General features: G+C 41.0%; 3 protein-coding genes across 8 annotated transcripts in view; 2 read left to right on the plus strand and 1 right to left on the minus strand.

Annotated features, from left to right (window-relative positions):
* The first annotated feature begins 227 nt into the window (after positions 1-227).
* Positions 228-10,496, plus strand: LOC147181423 (guanine nucleotide-binding protein G(o) subunit alpha-like). 3 transcript variants are annotated; one of them, XM_086092462.1, is made up of 10 exons: positions 228-367; positions 790-937; positions 1,026-1,117; positions 1,304-1,396; positions 1,576-1,736; positions 3,501-3,629; positions 4,659-4,788; positions 4,865-4,936; positions 7,860-7,947; positions 9,607-10,496. In XM_086092462.1, the coding sequence occupies exons 1-10, from the start codon at positions 329-331 to the stop codon at positions 9,792-9,794; spliced, it is 1,140 nt and encodes a 379-aa protein (XP_085948588.1). In that variant the 5' UTR covers positions 228-328; the 3' UTR covers positions 9,795-10,496. The 3 variants fall into 3 exon arrangements, with proteins under 3 accessions (XP_085948588.1, XP_085948597.1, XP_085948606.1); XM_086092471.1 differs by having other exon boundaries at positions 790-925; XM_086092480.1 differs by lacking the exons at positions 7,860-7,947; positions 9,607-10,496 and adding an exon at positions 7,251-7,852.
* A 1,996-nt stretch (positions 10,497-12,492) lies between these two features.
* Positions 12,493-17,087, minus strand: LOC147181424 (neuropeptide B-like). Of its 2 annotated transcripts, XM_086087500.1 has the most exons (3): positions 15,480-17,087; positions 14,159-15,219; positions 12,493-13,970 (listed from the first exon to the last, which is right to left on the minus strand). In XM_086087500.1, the coding sequence occupies exons 2-3, from the start codon at positions 14,396-14,398 to the stop codon at positions 13,842-13,844; spliced, it is 369 nt and encodes a 122-aa protein (XP_085943626.1). In that variant the 5' UTR covers positions 14,399-15,219; positions 15,480-17,087; the 3' UTR covers positions 12,493-13,841. The 2 variants fall into 2 exon arrangements, with proteins under 2 accessions (XP_085943626.1, XP_085943620.1); XM_086087494.1 differs by having other exon boundaries at positions 14,159-17,087.
* Positions 14,347-17,640, plus strand: part of LOC147181425 (E3 ubiquitin-protein ligase rnf213-alpha-like) — a 59,428-nt gene continuing 56,134 nt past the window's right edge. For 2 of the 3 annotated variants that reach the window (XM_086087466.1, XM_086087474.1), the window contains exons 1-2: positions 14,348-14,615; positions 16,484-16,807. The gene's annotated coding sequence lies outside the window, so the exon portion shown is untranslated. Of the gene's footprint in view, positions 14,616-16,483; positions 16,808-17,640 lie in introns of all 3 variants that reach the window. The other variant, XM_086087482.1, reaches the window with a different exon arrangement.

Consider the following 17,640-nt stretch of genomic DNA (forward strand, 5'->3'; position numbering starts at 1 on the left):
ACACAGCAGGTTCCGGTCACGTCACAGTATGAATTTGAATACTGTAAATATGAATATATAAAAATATATACTTAGATCAGTCAAAACAGTTAAATTAAAACATAAATAGCCTATATATATATATATAAAATCTAATTTTAGTGGCTTGTTTTTGCAACATAACAATCAATTACCGTCTCGCACACCTGCCTCCATTTAAACCTAAGTACGTGTTACGTCATCGGTACGAGACCAAAACCTACATCCTGGGACTGCGTTGTGGTTTTTAAATTGATAAGTTAATGGTTGAACGGAACGACGACCGGGGCACTCGAAGCCAGTGAAAGCCATGTTTTGCTGTGCGAATATACTACCAGCTCCGTTGCAGGTACCCAATTTCGTCAATTACGTCGTTATTTATTTCTATTTTCATTTTCAATCTATTTCGGAGCAACAAAATGGCTGCCAAGACTTCGTCATAAACCACTTAAATCACTCCCGTATGGCAATGTTTAAGCGTAACTTCAACCTAATTGACATCAAATTAATCAATATAACTCCAATACAGAATGACCAAAATGACTAACGATTTTAACTCCAAGTACAAATTAAATAATTCGACTCCAAGCAGACATTGATTATACCACTCATATAAAAATCGAGTTAAATGATTCAAAGTGACTACAAATGTTGACATTTGATAAGTTTAGTAGCAGAAATATGACCTCTGTTTGCAGTTTTTTCCCCCCTTGACTTCATTACTAGACAGCACTCATCCGTGTTATAAAAAACAAATTAATGGCTCCTCAGACGTGCATGGAAATGTGCCTTCACCAAGATGTCACTGGGGAAGGCAAAAAGGCCAAACTGCGGAGCTCCAAAATAGAGCAACACCTCTCTGAGCAGGCCTGGAATGAGAAGAACGTGGTCAAAATCCTCATGCTGGGTAAGCCTGAAGGTGTGATGTTCGTTGAAATGTCGAAACTGGATTATTATTTTTATTGTTTTTTATTTAAAGAGAGAAACTGTGCTTTCTTGTGTATTAGGAGCTGCCGAGAGTGGAAAGAGCACTCTGATTAAGCAGATCAAGATCATTCACAGTCATGGCTTCTCCAAACAAGAACTCATCAGCTTTAAGGTGCGTCTGTTTCATTGACATCAAGGGGCCACACGAAGCCTACTTTGACTATCAAATGGGCTGGATAAGAAAAATCAAAAGCGTAAGATTTATAAGAAGTTTGTATTTTCTGGGGTGTGAGAATCAATTTGTTGTTTCTTTTTCTTTTTTTCTTCTTTAAAATACTATCCTTCTGCACTGTGGAAGCCTGCAATTATGGACAACCTCCTCAATTCCATGAAGTTTGTCCTTCGAGGAATGGGGATGCTGAGGATAAACCTGGCGAGCAAAAAGAACAAGGTGTGGACTTTGATGTATGTTGTTAAATGAAACAAAATGGACTCTTCAAAGTTGAATGGGCGTTGCTTGCATTGCCCTTCTTTAAACACCAGATGTCAGCCTTTTATCTGGTGTATCTTCCCATCTGCTCACTGATCAGAAATAAGTGAACTCCTCTTGAACCGCTTCTTTCGCTTCAGATTCACGCCCGTGCCATCCTGTCACGTAGCGAGTGTTTGGGTGACGACCAGGAGCTTCTTCCCTTTGTGGCTCATGCTTTCTGTGCGCTTTGGGCCGACCAGGGGGTGAGAGCGGCTGCAGCCAGAGGTTACGAGTTTGAGCTCAATGACTCTGCCCTCTAGTGAGTACTGTGGCTTGGTTCCAATTCATAATCAAATTCAGTTTGCAGGCATACATGACACAGAGGAGCCCCTCTATAGAACTTTTATATATTGCAACAAATATTCATTTGTATATCTTTAGCTCAATATCACAATTGTCCAAGTCATTTTTGACCATACTAACAATAATAAATAAATCCACAAAGGATGATTTGATATAACTGGACTCTTTTTCAATTTCCCCCCTTTCCAAAAACGTTCAAAAAAAGACTTGTGCAATGATGCTATTAGGCTAACGATATGTGAAAGCATGAGAAAATCCCACGGTTATTTCATGTGATCCCTCCTTTATACTCAATCCACATGAGAGGAAACAAGGATGTGATGTGCCATTTTCATTGCGGTATCTTGATAAGCTTGGAATTGGGATGTAAATCTCAAGCTCCCTTTTTCACCGTTCTTAGCCCGTTCTTCACATTGAAATCAATGAATTCACAGGAAATTAATGAGTGGAACTGAGTTCAGGAAGTAGTGGATTTGTGCCCATTACATTTGTGGAATAGGAGTTATGACGCAAAATCCATTTATCCATCTCAGGGGGAGGCCGTTTTTCCACTTGCTGTCAACTGAAGATGACATGGCAGTTGCTCAGGCAACGACCAATCACAGCTCACCTCTTTTCTGAAGCTGAGCTGTCATTGGTCGCTGCCTGAGCAACATTGATGTAATCTTCAGTCGACACGGCTGAATTTTGCTGCTTAACTCGTATTCCACTAATGCAATATTAACCAGAATACCATATTTACACCAGTGGGTCTGCATAGAACATATTATTAATGTTTCGGGTTGACTTCCCCTTTAAAAATTAGATGCAGCTTTTGGTTAAAACTCATCTGCGCAACCAACAACACTTCAGCTCTGCTTCGCTTTTGACTTTAAAGTGACAGTGGTTTCTAAAAAGTAAATGGTGGATCTTTGCCCAGGTAGCTGCCAACTAGTTTGGTGGATGCATATACTCTTGTCGGTGCGGTAGAGCATTTAAATGACTAAGTCTGTGAAAAAATCCGTCACAGGCCCATACAAGCAATTAAGTAATTCACTGCCATTGACGCCTAATTTTGAATAATCTTTTGGGGGGGTTTTAATCGTGAGTTAAGTCGTGAAGTCACGCAATTAGTTACAATTAATTTTAATCACCTGACGCCTCTAATTGTTAATAATCTTTTCTTCTTTTTTTATATATATTTTTTTAAAAGATTATTAAAAATTAGGGGCATTAGGCGATTAGAATTTGTAATTGTAATTAATCGCATGACTTCACTAGTTAACTCACGATTAATCACAAATTTTATATCGGTTCTAAATGTACAGTAAAAAAATTATACGTTTTCATACTCTTGTTAACAAAAGTGGGGAAAAAATGTTAAACTAATAGAAATAGTTCAAATGAATTTTTGACGTTTATAGCCGTCAATGGGAGTGAATTAATTAAAAAGGAAAACATAAAAAATTTGGAGCATCAGGCGATTAAAATTGTAATCGTAATTAATCGCATGACTTTAACAGTTCACTCACGATTAATCACAAATTTTGGATCTGTTCGAAATGTACAATAAAAAAAATTCTAGGTTTCCATACTCTTGTTAACAAAAGTGGGAAAAAATGTTCAACTAATAATAGAAATAGTTCAAATGAATTCTTGCCGTTAATGGCAGTGAATGAGTTAAAAAGTCTTCATATTCCTTTCTTTAAAAAAATGTGATTGTGATGCTTCCCCTCTTGAGTTTCTTTGAGAATATGAGTCGAATCATCGGCCCCAATTACGCCCCCACTGAGCAAGATGTTCTCCGCGTGAGAGTGAGGACCAGCGGAATCATCGAGACACAGTTCCACGCTCATGATAGAATATTCCGGTAAGACCCATGGAATGTAAACCACTTCATTGGTGATATGCAAACAACTGCCTATTTGAACGTGACGTTATGATTGTAATTTTTCTTTATTGCACATGGTGATATTATTGAAACATTTGGAGATATTTGCATCTCATTTCATCCCTCTATCCTTTATTCTATAGCACTTTTCCTCAGTTAGGGATGAGGGTGACTGTGTGTGACCAGCCAATCACAGGGCTCATATTGGACAACCATTTGCTCACTTTCATTCCTATTAACAAATTAAATTCTATAATTGGAACTTGAATGTGGACGAAACTTATAATAAACTCGTCATAATTAGCTGCAGAAAAATGCTTCATGTGTGTGCATGAACAATCATGCTCACGCGGGAAAGACTCTAAAGTTTCCTTAACACCAAGATGAACTGAACCAACATTATTGTTCAGTTTGTCTCACTTTAATACACATTTACTCTCAATTCCCCCCTCCCCTCCCCCCATGTACTTGGCGGTGTATCAAAAACAATGAACTGTGCGTTCTTCTGGCTGACTGGTCCTTCTTTGTCTGCTGTTGTCACATGTCATCGTCCAGACTCATGATTGTTTCCACGGCTTGTTGGAAGTGACGCTCGACCTCGGCGGATAAACGCGCCGGTGCAATCACAGACACACCTGGAGACGCTCTGACCTTAACGGCAACTCATTACCTGTGTCACCAAGTCCCGTGGTGCTGCTAAATGCCACATCATATTTTGAGATGATTTTCCTTTGGCCCTACTTCGCTATCGATTACGCAGCCACATTGCCAGAGAAGAGCAAGTTTTTCCTTTTAGTGGATGACACCGGCAAGACAAATGCAAGTAGCGTAAGTGAAGTTCACCGGGCTGGTAAAGTTGGTGCCAACTTAAGTCAGTCACAGTCCCGCTTCACCCGAATGGGCAACATCTTTGCCGCTGGTTTTTCTAAAGTCAAATTAGGCCAGGTTTTCTAGTCTTCCAGTACCAAATTGAGATCTGTATGGGCTCATGATGATTCTTGTTGACAGCTTGTACGACGTCGGTGTCCAGCGGAGCGACCGAAGGAAATGGCTCCGTTGTTTTGATGGCATCCAGGTATTGCTGTTCGTTGTGGCCCTGAGCAGCTACGATCTGTCGCTCCCTAAAGACCCAACCGTGGTATGTTCTGACATGAGGTGAATGTTGCCGACTGACCAAATGTGTAATCCTCACCGTCCATGCCTGGAAACTCTAGAATCCGCTGCAGGAAAGTTGTGGACTTTTCACATCAATCTGCACCAACGCGATCTTCAAGCTCACCTCCGTGGTAGGTAGCAGACTTTGGGCATGAGGTAGGGTGCATCCTTGACTGCTTGCCAGTCAAACGCTGGGTACATATAGACGACCGTTCGTATTCATTAACGTGTAGTCTTCAGTGAAATTAACGAATTGTATCACTCATTCAAACTCGTCCACCTCAGTTTCTATAGCTTCACCCTCTTCTTCCGTCCAGACACGCAAAATGTTTGTTACAATATGTTCCACGCGGCCCCACTAGTCTAAACGGTATTTCGATGAATATTGCGCTTATGGAATTAAGCAGAAAAACAGTCCATCTCATGCCGTGGCCCGTTTTGCCACTTTTGGTTCACTGAAAATGACATCTGTGCCCAAGGGCTCAGTTTGAGAATGTCACACAACCAAACCCAGAAAATAGGTGATCCGTGACGGTAGTTACCTGAGCCCTTAGGCACTGTATAGTCATTTTCAGTCGACAGGAAGTGGCAAAATGGCCGCCCCCTGAGATGGACACAAAAATGGGTGGACTCTTCTAACCTTGCTCTCGCAAGATGTATTCTCGTGGTATTTGTGAGTTGTGAACTCCAGAGAATAAATCTTGTACTGCTCCCATTGATTTCCACTGATATAAACCACTGATGGTTTCGGACCAATCACAGACCGACATCGTATTTGGAGATGGGATATGTGGCTGTGACGAAAACAAGAAGCGCCGAAGCCGTGGCAAGAAACAAACCAAAAATGGCGACACCGATGGACGAATGCGTGGACGCTGCAATTAATTCTGTTCTCTCTAAATTAGTCTCTTGTATCCGCTTATCAACATTGCAAAACCGACAACATAAACTCAACGCCAAGCTCAACAGGAGCATGTCGGTGACGACATTTTTATCCTTTGCCGTGATTGGTCGAAACAAAAGTTAGGTAGCCGTGCACGCCATTCTGATTCGTCCAATCAGCTTGAAGTGTTGTACAGCATGCCCCGCCTCTCCCGAGCAAATCAGCGCGGAGCGGTCGCAGACTGATAATTGTGGAGAACTCCCTCGAGTGAAGCACAAATCAATCTGACTATTGCCAGGTTAGGACTTTTCTGCTTAATTTATATTCCAGAAATACAATATTAATCAGATCATTGTTTTTACACTTGTATACTATAGAACATTAAATATTTTTGTTTTATTTGACTTATTTTTTAATTTTTACTTTTGGGTTGGTCCACTTTCGAGGTTCCTCTGGTGCGCCGTTGTCAGACACTCAACAGTGTCTTGTTAGCTTCTCATTTGTGACATGATTGGTTTTGACGTGGCTCATTGCAAAGTGGGGCAAGTGATTTGCAATGTGTAGTTTGGCTCACAATTGTTGCATATAACATTTGTCTGGACTATTTAATGAGTCATTCTCTTTGCTGCATGTTTAATTGAGGCAAGTGCTGCCATGCATCCTTCTCAAGTGATTGTGGTTGTTTTTTTCCCCGACATGTTTTTCTTTTCTTTTCTTTTCTTAGCGGCATAGGGTTGTAACCTTAAGTGAAACGGTGAAAGTAAAACCGTTCATTCAAAATTTTAACATGCAATCGAGAGGCAACAGGAAGGTGTTTGCCAAGTGATACTGTGACCACGTGGCGTTTTTATAGTTATTGGTGGAGTCTATAGACGTGAATAATAGAAATAAAATGTAATGATTTGTATTGCTTATATTGTACTGTACAGCCAGGATTTAGTTATATATTACAAACCATTTCCTGTTATACAGTATTATCTCTACCAACTTAATACCAAAATTACAGACTTAAAGGTAAAACGTCAACTTTTTGGAGCTTTTAGCCATGTTAAAATGCTAATTCCTTGCCAAAAGCATCATCGAGGTGGTGTTTTGCTCCATTGCTTCCTCTATGAGGAAAATCTAGGCCATTTTGCTCTCAAAGCACCAAACCCCTCCCGATCTGAGAAAACTAGCGGGGTGCTCACTCTGACGTCATCAGGTGCGGACCCGCCCCAGCACCACCTATGCGGACTAAACACACTTTGTCTGAGACCACCATGCTCGCAGGTGACGAAAGTAACCTTTATCAGTAAACACTCTGTCCAAATGAATTCAAAGCAATCAATTATCTTTCACATTTGCAATGACAAATGTCTGTCTTGAATTTCCGGAAAGGTTCAGACGCGTAGTGGCTGACACTTGTGGAAACTACAAATAAAATTTCTGCGCCACCGAAGTTAACTGAACAAATAGTGTAGTGGTTGGTGTACTCGCCTTGTAAACAAAAGGTACTGGGTTCGTGTATCACCCATTTTTTTTCTCTCTCTCTTTCTCTCCTCCTCCACTACAATTTCTTGCAGCAAGGAGCCGTTTTGTTTCAAATGTTTATTGAAGAATCAAACATCCATCCAATTTCCACATTTAAAGAAGACACTGTTGTACTGCAAGGGCTGACCGTGAACGCAGCTCTCCAGAGTTTTGTGGGCTGTATGCGCAGCAGCCGGCTCGGAGAAGAGGGGCGCGGCAACCACACGGGAAGAGGCGGGGTTTTACTGAATCTGGCGTTTTACTTGTTAGAAGAATAGCCAGCAAAATACCTAATATTTCATGAAAAATTACATCACTATGGTGTCAAAGGTAAGATTTAATCATTTATATGCCTATAGTTAACTGTTGAAGGGCTTAAAATACCATGATATAGTACCTTTTAATATTTTTTTGCAAGCAATTACTCTGATTGCATGCAAATGTTTACATATAAGAAACTTATTAAAAAAAAAAAATCTGCTGTTACTTTCTCAATATTCCACTGCTTTGTTGCCTAAATGCGCTGTTGTAGAACTATAAGAAGGTAAAGAAGAAATAAAGGTGTTACATTAACTGTGTTTGTGTTCTGGCAACAATAGTGATTATATTGTGCTGCATAACATTTTATTTGAGTTTAACCCTTTCCACTGTTATTCTTCCAGATTTTGTTCATGAACAAAGCTGACCTTTTCCAAGAGAAGATACTCCACTCTGGAAGACACCTGAGATTCTACATTTCCACTTTTCAAGGTACCGGATTTTGCAGACATTTAGATTCAATCATGGTATATACAGGAGGGTCCGGGCCGTGGAACAGTGGACCAGCTCTACACCCTCGGCAGGGTCCTCGAGGGTTCATGGGAGTTCGCCCAAGTAGTCCACATGTGCTTTGTGGACTTGGAGAAGGCGTTTGACGTGTCCCTCAGGGGGTGCTTTGGGAGTACTGGGTACAGAGCCCCCTGATACGGACAGTTCGGTTCCTGTACGACCGATGTCAGAGTTTGGTTCACATTGCTGGCAGTAAGTCGAATTTGTTTCCAGTGAGGGTTGGACTCCGCTAAGGTTGCCCTTTGTCACCGATTCTGTTCATAACTTTTATGGACAGAATTTTTAGGCGTAGTTGAGGGGGTCCGGTTTGGTGGCATCAACATTGCATCTCTGCTTTTTGCAGATGATGTGGTGCTGTTGGCTTTTTCAAGCCGTGATCTCCAACTCTCACTGGACCGGTTCGCGGCCGAGTGTGAAGCGGTTGGGATGAAAATCAGCACCTCCAAATCCGAGACCATGGTCCTCAGTCGGAAAAAGGTGGAGTGCCCTCTCCGGGTCGGGGATGAGATCCTGCCCCAAGTGGAGGAGTTCAAGTATCTTGGGGTCTTGTTCAGTGAGGGTAGGTTGGAGCGGGAGATCGACAGGCGGATCGGTGCAGCGTCTGCAGTGATGCGGACTCTGTATCGATCCATTGTAGTAAAATAGGAGCTGAGCCGAAAGGCAAAGCTCCAGATTTACCGGTCGATCTACGTTCCTACCCTCACCTATGGTCACGAGCTGTGGGTCGTGACCGAAAGAGCAAGAACCCGGATACAAGCGGGTATCCGGGCTCTCCCTTAGAGATAGGGTGAGAAGCTTGGTTATCCGGGAGGGACTCCATGTTCAGCCGCTACTCCTTCGTGTTGAGAGGAACGAATTAAGGTGGCTCGGGCATCTGGTTCAGATGCCTCCTGGACGCCTCCCTGGAGAGGTGTTCCGGGCATGAGGCCCCGGGGACGACCCAGGACACGCTGGAGAGACTATGTCCTTCGGCTGGCCTGGGAACACCTTGGGATCTCGTCTGAGGAGCTGGCTGAAGTGGCTTGGGAGAGGGAAGTCTGGGCTTCCCTGCTAAAGCTGCTGCCCCCGCGACCCGACTCCCGATAAGCAGTAGATGATGGATGGATATATACAGTAGCCGTGCATTTCTTGATTCCTGGGCGTCCACTGCCGTCATTAAGTCAATCTGTAGCTGGCTGTTGGGTAACATCCCAATTATGATTTTTGATTTTTTTTTTATACTGTTGTCAAAACAATGGCAAACATTCAGGGCCAGTGTCCACCCTAAAACGGGTTTGAAGTAACATTTTGACATTGACTGATAGTGTTTCATCCCTCAGCACCCAGCTGGAAAATGAATGGCACTAGCTTGATTTAACCATATTTCCTGTGTAATGTTGTCATTTTCTTCTTATCATCCATTGAGTCTTCTAATTTTGCCAAGAAAGTGGTATAAAGTCCACACAGCCCTGTTCAAATGCCAGGTTTTTGTAATATTAAAAAAATTTGACCAAGAAAAAAAGCCTCAAACTATATTGCTGTTGGTTTCATGCCATATTTGTTGACTTTGTCCGGTTCTACCGCATCTCGGCCTCCCTCCAGGAGCAGATGCAGACGTGGACGCTGCAGCTCGCCACATCACCGCCATGTTCTCCACATGCGGTGGTGACGATTGGCTCATCTTCCACCACTTCACGACGGCCACAGACACCACCAATGTCCGGGTTGTTTTCCAGGTTGCCGTGGAGCAGATTTTGGAGCAGAACCTTGCAACAGCTCAGCTCCTCTAACAGTATTTTAAATATCACTTAATTAGGCTACACATGTTTTAAATCATTTTTAATAAAAATCTATTTATGATGTTGGGGCATTTGTTCCCCCATACACCAACATCTTCAAAAGTCATTGTGAATGGCATCAGCAAATCTCTAAACTTCAGCCCCGTGTGCATCTAGAGCAGGATTACACCCTCAACTGTCCACTTTTATTGGGTCGCAAATTTAGAAAATTTTATAAATCATCACAATGTTTCTTGACAGGGCTTTATTGATTCATGTTTGTTGCAATACAGGTATTGCTATCCTTAATTTTGGCATGTACACATGATTTCAGTAAGTTTGATTCCTTTTTTCTTCTTCTTCTGGAGAGCTCAGTATTGTTCATTTGGTAATTTTACCGATTTGACATGTCATCATCATTGCTCTCTTTTTTTATTTTATTTTTTTATTTTGTATGTGCGTGAGTGTGTATTCATTAGTTCACCTAAAACCTATTAAAAAATCCCATACCGTTCACCTGAACCGAACACTTCAGAATCCAGCCAGAGTCGTGAGGCCGTCAGGAGACCCGAGGAAGGACCAAAGAAAGGAAAGTGAAATCCAGCACCGACCAGACAGTAAGTTTGATTCCTGACGATGGAACTAAATTACTCATTTTAATCTTAATTTTCATATAAATACAAACCCAATTCCAATGAAGTTTGGAATTTAGACATTTCATCATATGTCCATAATATCAAAAGGTTCCGAGAATTTGGAGAAGTCATTGCATGTAAGCTGCAAGGCCAAAAACCAACATTGAATGCCCATGAATTCCAATCCCTCAGGCGGCACTGCATCAAAAACTGACATCAATGTGTAAAGGAAATCACATGGGCTCAGGAACATTTCAAAAAACCAATGTCAGTAAATACAGTCCGATGCTACATTCGTAAGTACTTCAAAGTCTACTATGCAAAGCAAAAACCATTTATCAACAGCCAGAAATGCCGCCGGCTTCTCTGGGCCCAAGCTCATCTAAGATGGACTGATGCAAAATGAAAAAGTGCCGGACCACATTCTGCGCGTGCTTCAAACGCGTGGCTTTGTTGGAAAAGAGTGCGGGTATTAGACTGCCTGCAGTCCAGACCTGTCTCCCATTGAAAATGTGTGCCAACACATTATGATGGGTAAAATATGACAATGGAGACCCCGGACTGTTGAACAGTTGAAGCTGTAAATCTAGCAAGAATAGGAACACATTTCACCTACAAAGCTTTAACTATTAGTTTCAACAGTTCCCAAACGTTTATTGAATGTTAAACGAATGGTAATGTAACACAGTGGTAAACATTAGACTGTCTCAGCTCTTTAACTCACCCATCAAAGTTTGGTGGGCAGGTCCTAACACTTGATTGGTCACTCTGCTCGCCAAGTCAAGGCAAATCCATTTCAGAATAATGAATTGATACAGTGTGAGTAGCTAGTAAACACAATTCGATAGGCTGGGTGGCGCTAATGACCTCAATAGGTGCGTTACCATTATACTCAGATTTACGCACTCATGAGGTGCTTTTTGAGACGTGTTGAAATGGAAGTCACTTTTTCCGCATTTCCTGTAGTCATGTGACCCCACCCGGTAAAAGGAAGTACAGGGCCACACGCTTTTGTGTCGGAATTGCTTCCTGAGGGGACAACAAGTCTTACTGAGCCAAGGCTGCCGTTAGCATGACATGACCACCTACAGCCCTACAAGAACTGCGAGATCTCGCGAGAGTCGAGGCGGGACATTACGAGAACTACGCCTCAGAAGCAAATCACTCTTCAATGGGGACACCTACAAGTCAAAACGGTACTTTAGCGAAATAATAGAAATATCGCTTTTATTTTTATGTTGGTTTTGCACAATAACAAGCCTCGATCACTCTATTTCAGCAACAACAACAAAAATCTATCACCTTAGCCACCATGTTTCTAACCCCTTCAGGCCGAAGCAGTCGATTAGACAAGATTTGAGTGAATCAGCCCCGCCCACTAACTTTGACGGCGAGTTTGACAGATAAAATAAATTCATGAAACTGCAACACAGGAACATGAAATAAATTAATATAGAAATGATTATATATATATGTAGGTAATTTAATTAATGACACATTTATTTAATTATTGGTTTATTTAATTCCATATTTAATTAATAAATGATGCATTTAATTATTTCATGACATTTATTTATTTAATGGTGTATTCATTTATTTAATTTTGGCATTGTTGGTCCTCCATAGGTCTTTGAGTGTGTTCATTGTTTAATTAAATCTAGGTTGAGCATGATTTGTGAATCATTGTATTGTTTCACATTTCAACTTTATTAGAGCTGGGTTTGTATTTTTAGTTATGACTACTACTGTTAGTATAGGTTCATGCTAGACTATGATGAAGCATTACAAATTTGTATTTGTGCAAATTTGAGTAACATTGCATAATGTACTTTTTTTTTTTTAAATAAACACTAAGTACAACCTAAACAAAGCATATCTGTTGAACACCATTAAAATACAGTACATTGGTGCCTTGACACACAAGCGATGCAACTTATATATGAGCCTTCATTCAGACTTGTTTTTAGCGAGAGATCTCTTTTTTCCCCCTTTTTTGTTGTTGCTTGAGAGCAAACTTGATGTGAATGTCATATGGTAGCCATGAACCCAATTCAACTCACTTCACAATAAGCAGCAATTGTTCAACTTGTTTAATGCCACTCCCAGTAAAAGTTATTCACATAACATAACAATTACACACATTTGAAACAACCACATTGCTTTGTCTCAGGTAATGCAACAATACTGACAGGCATGTTTACGGCTTGGCATATATTTATCCTCTATGAGAAATGACTACCATTACAGCATAGTCACTTCAACAACAAAAACACACCATAATAGTAGTAGTTACTTTTAGTTTGTCTGCATGACTGCACTGCATTATACTGTCTCCCAGTGGCTGAGTTGAGCACACAAAGAAGCAGCACAATGAATACGATTGCAGCGTGGTGTACAAACGGATTCATACTTTACATGCCATTTAATTACCTGTATATCACTTTTTGTGAAGTCCACTATTATGGAGTAAGATTTTTCCTTAAAAAAAAAAAACAAGACAGCGGGCTAGAACAGATTGACATTTCCATTAATTTCAGTGATGGGAAAATGATGTGATTGCAAAACAAATTACTCATATCTCAAGGCAACACTCTACATAAGGCTATAAATTAAATTAATCAAATACAAGACTGGTTACATTACTTACTTTTTTTTTTTTATCTGCTCTATGTAGGATTTTGCTCGAAAATATCTTTACAGTAGCCATTTTATTTGACCATTTATGACTCAAACATCTAATTAGCAGATATAGCAGATAAACACCTTAGCCGTTCACAATGGGTACACCCAAAATAGTTTTCAGACTGGATTCAGGTTTGAGTTTGTCGCCCACTGTCTGCAGATGATGTCATGTGCACAGCATGCATGTGAAGAAAGGAGTGTGTAGTTTCATTTTTCGGCCACATGTGGCAGTAGTGATTCACAATTCAATTTCCTATAGAGCAGCTTTAAATATTACAAGCCCTGGAAACATTATGCAGTCTAAACATTAACACTGCTGTGCTATATAGAAAAACTAAAACGGCATTCAACAATCCTATTGACCTGAATTGCAACTAAAAGTTACAATAAAATGTTACACATATATTTGTAAAAAAAAAGAAAAAAGTCTTTAAAATGAAAATGTTTAACTTAAAAGTGAAACACATTTACAACATGATATTCACATACCACAAGAGAGCTAGTGGTACAAGTGCCACACATTAAGAATCACTGCTCGGTAGTCCATCGATCTAAAACCTAGCCCTTATTTTACTTCTTTTTTTTTTGTAACTTCAGGAACATACAATACTTGAAAGTTTTTATATTTTATTCAAATGGCGAACAAGTGAATTTGGTTTGTATTTCTGGTTAGGATTATACAACTATGTACACACAAATACATACAAAAATCTGAAGAAAAAAAAGTGCTGCATGTTACGTCTTAGTCCTCCACACAGTCAGCAGAGTCCAGGGAGAGGAGGATGTCCGCTTTGCACCTGATTGATGTCTTGTCGCCAGAGAAGAGTTCACAACTCAACAGGTTTGGCACTATGTCTCTTATACATGTGGGCTGTAGAAGAGAAACATTCATATTTGTGGAATACTGTAGCCTATATTTGCATGGATGGTCTACTACACCATATCATAGAAATATTAATTTCTACACACTTTAAAATATATATATGTGTGCAGTCAGTATATTAAAAAAGCTATGTTATATTAATTAATTATGTATCTTATAAAGTAAAGAACACTGACCATTGTCTTCAGGCTAATACGCAGCGCTTCCGTTTCAGGAAACAAACTTTCTGACGGCTCCATGTCGGCTCCTCTCCGGACGTACGGTGACCTCCGGATACCTGACAGCAAGCCGGACGCCCTGCCCACCGAGTGGTAGCTTGGACCCGCCACTTGCTTGTACCAAGCCTCGGTGGGGCTAGTGCAGAGCAGCAGAGCGGAGAGTACCACGCAGGGCAACAGCAGGAGTTTAGCCGGCATCTCGTCGTCGTCGATTGTGCTCCTTTCAACTTTTTTCTCTGTTCTTATAGATATCCGGTAATCGCTCTCATGTGACGTAAGTGCATTATTATTACTATTGCTACACGACGCGTGCTATTAACACGCCCACAGCAAGTACTACAAGTCCCAGAGTGCAATGTGACGCTCCCCATGCAGAGCCGCCCCAACCCAGTCTCTCGTTTTGCTGTCGCTCGAGGTACAAGTGAGTTGTCAAACTTGACACAAATCTAGTTTGAAATACAGTAACGGGTAACATAATGTTCAAAGCAAGATTCTGAACACGTTACGAAGTGGTGTTTTGTAACATAAACGGTCAAAAACATTAGCTCACGGGAACTAATGTTAGCTTTCTGAGCTCCAGCTAGCACATCGTTATCTAGCAGAGGAGCAATCTGCCGTGACACAAAAAGGGCTTTGTCTTAAACATTTTTCTTACAGTTGGCGCCTTGCTCAGGCGTTGGCTTTGATAAAATGTGAGGTGAAAATAGCTTGCTTGAAGGGAAATTAAGTCACAATATTTGTTTCACAATAATAATGCAATGCAGTATAAAATCAAGTATCAGTATGAAAGCATGTGCCCCCACTAGTCTAAACACGTCATTCGAATTAATTTTGTATTTATGGAATATGAGTTAGGCAGTAAAAGCCACACGTTCAGTCATCTCAGTGGCAGTGGCATCCATTATGCTACATGCTGTCAACTAAAAAGGACATCACAGTTCCTTCCACGGCTCTGATAACAACCAATCACGGCTCAGCTTCATAAACCAGACGTTTCATCCAAGTCAAGGTCGGTATCACTGAAAAGGACCAAACACTCCATAGGTTGTTAAATGCATAGTAGGAAAGAATTATAACAGTCAAAAGGTATTTGTAGTTGATTAAATTCATGAAATTAGCATTGGAAGTAACAGAAAGCATGAGCCATTTTGGTTGGTTGGACTTGGAGTGACGTCACAAGCAACCTGGCAAGCAGCAAGTAGAAGAAATGTGGCTTGGCAGAATCAGAGAAAAACACACAATTCAGATAATTATATGTATTTGAAAAAATTGATCTTACCGTTGATCATTTTGAGGGCCGATTGTCAACTACACATTTGGGAAATATCTGAGATTTGTAACATGTACTTGGATCAATAGGGAAATGTTAAAGTGATGGATACAACTAGGAAATGTAGTCCATGTCATCATGGTGGGGCACAGTGGTAAGATAAATAATGCAAATGCAGCGAAACACGGAATCCAGCAGTTTCAACACTACTCAAATTGCACGATAGTTGAGTGACCACTGCCAACAGCCAGCCTGCGGTGCTTACACATACCTACTCAGTGGGCCTAAAAATGTTTAAATAAAAATCTTAGGAGCTAGGTTGTCCCTGGCAGGGCCAAACAGGTCCTCGTTGAGAGACTACAAATTAAAGCACAGAACCCTGATTGCAATGTTAATATAGAGACAGCGTTTTCTTTCACCTGTGCATGATGTATTGTTTTCGTTGTGGGTTCTCAATAAACCAAACCTTTACTTGAGGAAGAAGGTGTTATATATTTCAGTTGGACTCAACAGATGTACAGACATGAATACAGTGCAGACGCATTTTCGCTCTCTCGTTTTTCAGTTCTGTCTCACAAGCGCCCTCTGCTGTCTGGTTGTTGCGATATTACACCAACCAATAATAGGCAAATAAAACAGTTACTTTTTGCTGTTATCATTACACACGGGTCATAGGGCACCCTTCAGGTGCCAGCTCAGAACGGGTCTCATTTGAAAGGTGGCGATGTGCGGAAAAGTCAAGGCCATTTTGTTTTTGTGGCAACGGGAGGCTAACAAAGTCACCAACTTCACCCAAAGTGCGAGGAGGCTCTGTATTCAAAACACCTACGTTGACAATTAACTTTAAACCCAATTTATTCCAAATTTTGTCAATCGGATTTGTCAAAATATGTCTCACTTGAAGGCTGGCGATGTGTAGAGTGTGGAAAATGTGAATTCACGCCATTTTGATTTTATGGATATGGGAGTTGGGAGCGAGTTTAAATCTGTTTTTTTTCTTTCTCCCCCTCTAGCTAACAAGGAAACCAGCGTCTTTAGCCATGCAAAACTGTGGAAACGCTGCAATCTACAGGCGAAAAAGCGCATTTGCGGGCTTTTAAGGTGGTATGAAAGGATGAATTAACGGCAGCGCGACTGTGGCAACTGTATCGTCAGGGTCGTCTTTAACGACAATCAGCATTTATTATAAAACGAAAACTGCTAGTACGGTGGGCTATTTCATTTGTGAGAAAACGAAAGCGAAACAATTAGGACAGCTCTAACCTGCCCCTTGCGCGACTCCGGGTTAGTCCACTGCGACTGAGGGAGGGGAGAGGACGCGCCCTTTACCGAGTCGGGTAAGAGCTCAAAACGACTACAACATGCAACTTAACTTTGATTTAATGTCTAGTTTTCGAGTGATTTTCGTCTGCGTAGTTCCATGTGCGGTGGCGCTTCTAAAAAGGAGCACGTCGTCCACTATGTTGCCCCTTAAGCGCCATAATTATTCGTGACGAAACTTAACAGGACGTCAGCTTTAAAGTGCTATACGTATAGTGATTGTTACTTACGTGTTTTTATAATGACATTTAACAAACAGCCATGATTTTCATTTCCTGGCTCTTCACTGAGCTCCTCTCTTCTAACCGACGTACCACTATGGCGCTTACAAATGTATCCACAATGCTGCGGCCTGACTGTTAAAACAGCAGCCGCGCATCTGTAAAATATACAAGCTGTGGACGGTGCTAATAATAATGTTAGGATGAATCGCCTTGTTTGTGCCCCCAATGTTTGAAGCGAATCTTTTAGTGTACTGATTTTACATTGTGAAAAACAGAAGTAAAACGGATCTGTTTTTATGGGACCAGAATGCCTTCACATTTATGGCGTTTCTGATCATTTTCTGAAAGAAATGAAACTCCTTGTTGGTGGCCTCATCACGCCCGGAAACTCACCAATTCTGGCCGGTGTGTGTATGTGCCTGTGATTCTGAAAACTTGACTTGAGCTGACAACAATACAATTAAAACAAAACTTTGCTTTATTGTTTGAAGTTATAGCTGAAAGAGGAGCGATTCAGTTTCATTTCACCAGCGCATCAGAGACGTCATGATTGCACTATGCATGACTTGGGACCTTTGCTTGATGAGGAGCATAATATACATAAATCTTGGTAGCACATACCTCAG

The sequence above is a fragment of the Leptonotus elevatus genome, chromosome 1 (assembly GCF_054856555.1).
Source record: "Leptonotus elevatus isolate MCC_2025b chromosome 1, RoL_Lele_1.0, whole genome shotgun sequence".
NCBI classification, from domain to species: Eukaryota; Metazoa; Chordata; class Actinopteri; order Syngnathiformes; family Syngnathidae; genus Leptonotus; species Leptonotus elevatus.